Source organism: Vidua chalybeata, chromosome 3, assembly GCF_026979565.1.
Source record: "Vidua chalybeata isolate OUT-0048 chromosome 3, bVidCha1 merged haplotype, whole genome shotgun sequence".
In the NCBI taxonomy this organism is placed as follows: Eukaryota; Metazoa; Chordata; class Aves; order Passeriformes; family Viduidae; genus Vidua; species Vidua chalybeata.
In genome coordinates this window covers 50,540,644-50,548,792 of record NC_071532.1, presented here as the reverse complement: position 1 = coordinate 50,548,792, position 8,149 = coordinate 50,540,644, and the positions used below count along the sequence as shown (strand labels likewise).

General features: G+C 43.6%; 1 protein-coding gene across 1 annotated transcript; it reads right to left on the bottom strand.

Annotated features, from left to right (window-relative positions):
• Positions 1-2,506: 2,506 nt before the first annotated feature.
• Positions 2,507-6,857, bottom strand: ABRACL (ABRA C-terminal like). Its single transcript, XM_053938649.1, has 3 exons — positions 6,752-6,857; positions 4,308-4,374; positions 2,507-3,082 (listed from the first exon to the last, which is right to left on the bottom strand). The coding sequence occupies exons 2-3, from the start codon at positions 4,366-4,368 to the stop codon at positions 2,898-2,900; spliced, it is 246 nt and encodes an 81-aa protein (XP_053794624.1). The 5' UTR covers positions 4,369-4,374; positions 6,752-6,857; the 3' UTR covers positions 2,507-2,897.
• Between the last annotated feature and the right edge of the window lie 1,292 nt (positions 6,858-8,149).

Sequence of the window (8,149 nt, the reverse complement as noted above, 5' to 3'; positions counted from 1 at the left end):
AAAACACAACATGCATTTTCAAAATTCATTCCAATAAGAGAGGCACATAAAATATAGTGTTGCATATATTTCAATCCTTGCTTTGCTCATGCTCCTAGCAAAACAAACAGAACTAAAAAAACTATGCTCACAAGAGAAATAGCTGCAAAGTTTAAAATGTCACCACCCCCCACAAGAGGTTACACAGACCTGCACCTCAGCACCTTCACAGCTTAAACTCCTTTGAAAAGCATATTTATCTCCAGTCACTGGACTTTGTATGGAAACAGCTGAGTGAGTGTGAGTGCACACACTCCATCAGCTACTCTAACAGTCCCAGCTGAAGACATGCACAGGTGACATCTTAAATTGTGTCAGTTAGCTTTGCCTGGAGCTCATCCAACCTCTCTTCAAGTTTCCACCATGCTCTCAGATCTTATGAAGATGGAGACTAAATTAGCCAAGCTACACTTCCGCTGATTTCCCAGCATTATCGCAGGCTGGTGACAGCTACTGATAGCTCTTATGCTGTTCTCAAAAATCTCTGATTCTTCCTACTTCCCCAGAATTACTTTCTGTTTTGGAATGACTGGTGCTCCTGGCTGACCTGCAAACTTCCTTCAGACCCATAGCTGGCAAGATCACAAACACATCGCAGAGGAGTGCTGACTTATACTGATTTGTACTGTTTATAGAAATAGCTAATTCCTCCCCCCAGCTTTCTATTATTGTATCAAGTGCTTCAGGAACTACGTCTCATGTCCAGGCCATTTGCTGTGGAAATTATTTCCTTAACAGATGTGTTGTCCCATGCATGGGACGAAATGTTAGTATTTGATTTTCTCTGGGGAAAAAAATAAATTACAAAGTCAACAGTGCTTGTATATAACCTGAAGTGAAAACCCTACACAATTCTGAGGCCAGTAGATACTGGATTAAACTTTGCACTGGAGGCAAATTCTCAGATATACATCCTTGTTCCTGTTGTTCCTCTCCTGCTTTCAGAATCAGAGAGAAAATGAAACTCAACTGCCTCAGGCAGTACACAAGCCACATTCTCCTCTGTTACAGATTTATTTTAATTCCAAGTTTCTCTGTCTCTTTCTACATGGTGTTCCCAGAAGCCCTGAGCACTTTTATTAGTATTGTTAAGATAAATCTAAAGTAAGAGAGACATAAAAGTCTCTTCATAGTCCTGTTTTGGCTCCAACTCAGCACTGGTTTTAACTAAACTTTGGTTTTTACTGAATTTTCAAGGCTAAGCCCTTCAGTTCTTAAAGAGCTGTCATGAGCTTGCATAGAGCGCTACTTCCTGTCTGGGATAGGTCGGTACCCTCTGTACCAAAACTGGCATCTCAGACAACCACAAAGCACTTGGTATCTGTCAGCATACTCAGGCTATTCTGTGAACGCAGACAACCCAGTCTCTTGCAGCAAAATAGAAGCAGAAAAAAATCAGCTGTAGTTATCTGGCAACTCGCAGCTGTCTGGTCTCAGCCCTCTGGCAGAAGGATGGGTCTCTGTTCCCCTTACTTTCTACCTGAGGAGCATGGGGGTGCAGGCACTTCCCAGCTCAGATCTGGAAGCAGAAAAGCTGCACCAGAGTGGCAGAGCACTGGAGCCAGTAAGCTGTGCTGAGTTCCTGCTCTGCTCCTCCACTCCAGCTGGCTTGGACCCAGACAGCTCAAGTTTCTCTGCATATCACTTCCCTGCTCTCCAGCTTCTGGGGCCAGCACAAGCAGAGGCAGCCCAGATCTGTTTGCACACAGGATCTAAGTTGTTTTCCTGTTGCGCAAAGCAGAGCAAAATAAGACGAAAGGGGCAGCAGCTGGAACTACACAGCTTTGTAGAGATTCCATAACAATGCACACATTTGCTGGATCTGTAAATGAGGAGACACTTTTCAAACATTTTGCACTTGTAAAAGGCTGCTAAGGGAAATTCACCTATCCTGCAACTTTAAGAACTGCAGCTGAGGAGTGTAAGCACAGAGCAGTAAGTAGTTTGCTTACTCACAGCTGCTTTCCTCATGCAGCAACTCTTTCTCCCTACTGGAGGGTACACTTCTACCTGATAAAAAGAATTGGCAGTAAGCTAGAAAACAATCAAGAGGGATTTTTTTCTTCCCCTCCTCTGCCACCTTCTGCCTGGAGACATTTAGAGAAAGTAGGACTTCTATGAGGAAAAGAATCACAGCCTGAAGCTGCTGTACTAACTTCCGGTTAACACTGCATGAAAGCGTTCAGGGAGCCTTCACCCACTTCCTTCACAAGTCTAGAGGACAAGAAAACAAAAGCATATGACCCTGCCACAGATGAATGAGGTACATTTAACATTCATGGCTTTTTGTGCACAATCTGTTCAATCCAAAGGCCAGTCATTCTTCTACTGAATCATGTTGCAAAATTATTTCTATCTCACTGTTGTGCTTTCTGAACAGTTGCCTAAATATGCTCCTTGCAGTAATTCAGTTTGCTCTCATTTCAGATTGCAAATAAAAAGAGAAACCAAAGCAGTAAGAATAACACAAATTTAAGTATGTGCTTTTATTTTATACTTTCATGGCACATTTTCATTTGTAAACATTAAATTACCAGTCCTCTTCTTCATATTTTGAAAATAACCATCAGACATTTGAGAGAATTACCTGAGATCAAAAAAAAAAAAAAAAAAAAAAAAGAAGAGAAAAAGATCTGGCATCTTTTACATTACTCACATACAGTACCATTTTAGGAAGACTTACAAAAGAAAATGTTTTCTAAAAAAGGACAGTTTTCTTTTGACTATAAAGATATAGAAAATACATCAAAATGTCTTGGAATGATCAACCTTATTAAGAGAATGTGGCAAATCAAACAATTGTTTGATTGATCAAACTGTTTCAAGCAATTCCATGAACACATAGCTGAAACACTGCATCAGTCCTGCAGCAGCATGATATCCACATTGTCATGAACACCTTGTAAAAGCAGCTCTCCTTGGTAAGTGACAATCTTCCGTCGTTTTGCTGCCTTAAGAGTTCCCACCAGGGCTTCAAAGAGGTTGGCACACTTCTCATCAGCAAACAGCACACCAAATTTCACACTCACTTGTCCATCAGCATCTAAATAAAAGACACAATATAGATTTCCTTCAAGTTAGAAGATTCTTGGGAAGATAAGGTGACACAGAGAACATTGAAAGCAAATCCCACTGTGTTTCCCAGTTTATTTGGGATACTATTATGAATGCTGATGATAAACAGTAGGCAGAACTCCTGCCTAATCTAACTTTGCCTTTCCTTCCAGAGATTTGTATCGAGGACCATATATCTGCTCCGTTTACTTTTATTGATGACTTTCTGAAACCTATGACAAGCAGAGGCTATTGAACCTCTTCACAGTGTTTGAAGGAAATTAGTTTTAAATAATTAAAATCCTAGAATATCTCAAATTGAGAGAGACCTATAAGGATTAAGTCCAACACCCTGCTCCTCCAACCTAAATCTAAACCATGCACTGAAATATTTTTTCACAATTGTTTCACTCATTAATCTTTAAGGGTCACATTGAAAAGGCTGCAATGTGAATTTTCACACAAAGCAAAAATTTAAAAAGGTATGTTAAAGGTATGTTATTCCTAAAAAGCAGATACAGTCATAGAAAATGCAAGATGTACATATGCATTCAGGTGTTGAAAAACAAGTGGAACTGAACAAATGGCACCAGAACTGACATATAGGAGCAGGTAGCACATCCACAAACTGCATAAATATTTGTAAAGAAATAGGAGTTTTAGCAATGAGAACCAATCTTAAAGAGAAAATAATACCCTCTAAGCAAATTTAAGGAAGTTTGGAACTACATATATAACTCCTGGATTAGTTTAGGCATACGGACCAATTTCTTCCAAACAATAAGATCATTAACAGAACTGAAATGCATGAATTCTGAAGTAAAGAGTTAACAAGGAAGGAGGTGGAAGGAGAAGGTGTAACTTTCTTCTGTGGTGACTGCAGCAAGTATTGAAAGCCTAAAGAAAAGGTGACTCTTGTAGCTGATTCAGGATTCAGTGAGCAGGATTTCAGGCCTACATCCTCTCTGCTACAGAGGCTTAACTGTTTAACTTTATAACAGAACTACTTTAAAGGATGGAACACAGGCAGTACCTTACAGTCCAACGTGAAGTGCATATGCAGGTTTTCAGGTTACCTGCTTATTTGAATTTGCCAAGTTCTTAGTTTGATGTAACATGACTACATCTGTATGACATGTATGCATGGTGGCATGTATGTACATACATGCACCTATAATGTGACCACATCCATACAGAGATGCTACAATACTTACTTTTGGTTCCCAGCCGCCGAATCTCCTCAACTAAGAGGCTAATTTCATGTTCCACATTCATCGTGGTCTAAAAGGAAAAAAAAAAAATTAGAAAGTTATTAGGAATTCTGTAAATCCTTTGCACCATTCTGGCATGTTCTCAGTTCTTTAGGAATGTCACAACACTTCATAAATCCCAGTAGCCTGGAGATGCATGTCTTACAGGATAATCTAGGATTTTAGTCTTGAACAGATAAAGAGCCTCTACACGTCTGCATTTGAAGGGAAGAGAAGTTACAATCTTATAACATTCTATACACAAATATAAGGAGCCAATCTCAAAATATGACAGATGTGGAAAGGTCAAGGAAGAGGAGAGTTGTTTGTTTTAAGGAATGAGCTTAAGCTGCCCCACAATCAGAGCAACTCACTAACATCACACGTCTTCAGGGGCTTTGCAACTTTCCATCAATGGCCTCAATTAAAATGGAACATCTGCCTTTAAATTTCTCTCTGGGATATGTGGTAGATTTGGTTTCTTAAACCACACCATAGCTTTCTACATATACTGGGAAGATATTGCAGACACACACGGTGTCTTAAAGGACAGCAGCTCCTGCATACCTGCTACTGAAAGCAGAACTGATCCAAACTATGGAAGTGACATAAGGCAGTCAACATTTTTGCCATTCAAAATGATCCCGAGAATCTACTACACTGCCAGACCTATCTGGGGCACCTCTCTGCCTGAAACGCAGCAATTTGCACCGATGTGCACCGACGCCTCACAAGAGTTTAGCCATATGTGGCACGGCATTTGGCAGCACCACAGTCACACACAACACTGCCTGGCTACAAAGTGCCCAAGGTTAACAACTGCAGACACCTGAACAGTGTTTTATGGCCTACCCTGTACAAAGCAGCATCAACACAATGAAACTTTTAGATGCTGAACTCCTTAAGCAAAAACTTGCATTGAGGTAAGCACAAGAAACTGGGCATTGCAGATAAAGCAAAGCATCAAATGCAGTTTCCAGGAGTGCCAACAATGCAGCCTGGAACAAAAGCCACTGAGAGCTTCTGGAGCTGAGCACTTGCTAAAAACGGCTCAGTGAGCACGGAGACCCACTCTGTATTTCAAGAAACTGGGATTTTTGCACTAGTATGAAAGTGGAGTTAAAAAATAGACATTTTAATGCATCACATACTCTTCCTAAGAGACAAGCTTCCCCTCCTTTCTTTTTTTATTGAATTAAAATAGGTAAGGGTGACATAGTTCTACTTCCTGACCCCTTATGATTTACACAAGAGGCAAAAAAGCCTTTGCAGCAGAGTCCGATTTTTAGATCCAAAATTCACATGCAAAAAAATGATCCTTTTTAACATGCAAAACTGAGCAAGCTTAATTATTAGCATGGGCTTTGGGCAAAACCCCCGGCAAACCATAAGTTCATCCCTAGTGCACAGTAACAGCAGCACTGCAGTGGATATCAGCTGCAGACCGACAGGTGACATTGAAACGGGACATGCTGCCGTGGGACCACCGCTGCAAAGGGCAGGGCAGCAAGGCTGCACAGCTGCCACTGCCTTAGATGAACTCCACAAACTTCCGGATTTTGTTGGACTCTGCACTAAACAGATCAAGTCAGCAAGGAAAATATGACCCATCTCTTAGAAAGCTTACACTCCTTTTATTTGTCAGACTGCCAGTTTTGATACTGGTCATCACAGCGGCATAAATTATCTTCTCTTTAAAGACATTCTTCTCACTTTAAAGGCTCTTTTTTACTTTCAGCTGTTTAAATTCACGTTGATTTCTAATTATTTTCATACATGTACATCATCAATATAAACAGCATTATTTAGAATAAAAGTTAAATTCTACATTATTAGGCAAGACTTTTGAGATCAGAGCAAGGAGTGGCTGAGCAAGGAGTAGGGATGCTCGGTATTTCAAAACTTAAATATTTGCTTTATACCGTAGATGCTCAACACACCAACTATCAAAAGTGCACGCCAGCTATTAGACTCTGGTACTCCTGACGCCAATACACTGCCGCAAGGCAGTATGTGGTATGGAAATTAAACTTCTCCTTATTTGGCAAAGAGCGCCGAACGCTGCGAGCACACACACGCATAGACGCATCTGTAGCCCACGGCGCCGACCTGTCCCCTTGCAGGCACTGATGGCCCCTGCGCCCATCCGCGCTGGGAGGCAGAGCGCGGCTCCCTTCCCGCATCCCGCCGGCATCCGGCTCCCGCCGGCTCCCGCCGCCGCCCGCGCAGGGAGCACCGGGACGCGGGCCCCGCCCGGGCGAGCGGCAGCCGCACCCGCTGCCCGGGCAGCGCCTCTGCCCCCGGCGCGGAGGGAGGGAAGGACGGCTTCCTGGGCCGGAGGGAGGGAGGGAACGACGTACGGTCGGAGGAACGCTGTCCCCGACCCGCTCCCGCCCGCCAGCACTCACCCGCTGCCGCTGCTGTAGCCGCTCGGAGCCGGCGGAGCCGCGGGGCAGCGCCGGGCGGGGCCGGGGGCCGGCGAGGGGCGGGCGGAGGTGGTTCTGCCCCCGCCGGGGCCGCGCCGCCTCCCGCGCTGAGCTCCTACGGCCCCGGGGCGGCGCTCCTGCCCATCTTGGCTCTGCCCGGGCTGGATAGTGCGGGAGTAGTGTGCTGCTGCCCTCCTGCCCTGCCGGGATCCCTCTCCCCGTGCCGTGCCGTGGTTAAATTCTTCCCGCGGCGCGGGCGTTACTGAGTTTGCCAGGTAAAACGCCTTCCAAGGCCAGCCCTTCAGCAGCTGCCCCTCTTCCTGTGGGTCGGCTTTCTATAATTTACCGTCTTGTTTCAGTCACTCTCCATCACCGTCCCATGCCCCGTTATGTCCCATCTCCGCTGGCTTCCCCGGGTGATTTCATGCCACATTCCTTAGGCCTCCTGCATTTATTTTCTCCTAGAAAACTAGTTCTCCTTCCAAAGAAAACGAACGAGCTAAGTTAACACCATTTACCGTCGATAAAGTTGTGATGCAGTGTATCTGTGTTTCCGTTCAGCACCCATATCATCGCACCCTACGCTGCAGAAAGAATGCAACTTAATTTTTTCTGTCTTGTATCATAGCATTCACTACTACTCTTGTCTCTCTTCACCTCATAGAAACGTTTACGTCCTCTCTCAAGGACTCAGACATTTAAGCTGAGAGCTGCATTAACTCCTACATAGCAATGAAGCTGCCGCCAGCCCCCAGAGTCAAGGTTCCTACCAAGGCTCTCCCAAAAATTCTCACTGCCACAGCTGAAGGCATTGCCGTTGCCAGCTGTCTCTCCCACCTCCTCACCAGGCATGACTGCCCTAAAGCAGAGTTGATAAAAGAAACTATTTCCAGCCCTTGCAACTCACAGTTTTCTTGCACTAGTTTCTGAAGGTGAGGCTGAGATTCTTTCTCAGACTGTGAGCTGTGCCAGTGGGGGCCAGTCCCCTATTACATTCTCCCATCCCAGGTGTGAGTAGGAATAAATAACTAATGGCACCTCAAACCACTGCAGCAAGCTCTGCTAGGGCTCAAACCTGCAGCTAGATAAATTGATTTGCAAGGAATATTTTGGATGGTGTTTTCATGAAAAGATTAACTTTTCCATTGAATTATCACTATGTATTGATCTGTTACAGAATCTTTGATAGTTAAAAAAAAAACCCAAAACCGTACTGCTTTCTGGTTTCCATATGCTATCAAGATATTTTCTGGAACAGATTAGATATTATGATGATTTTACATCAGTAAGAGGTGCTCTTTGCGAAAAACAAACCTTGATATTAAGGAAAACAAGATTAAAAGAGCTACATTACTAAATTGCTAAGGAAATAAATGAAAT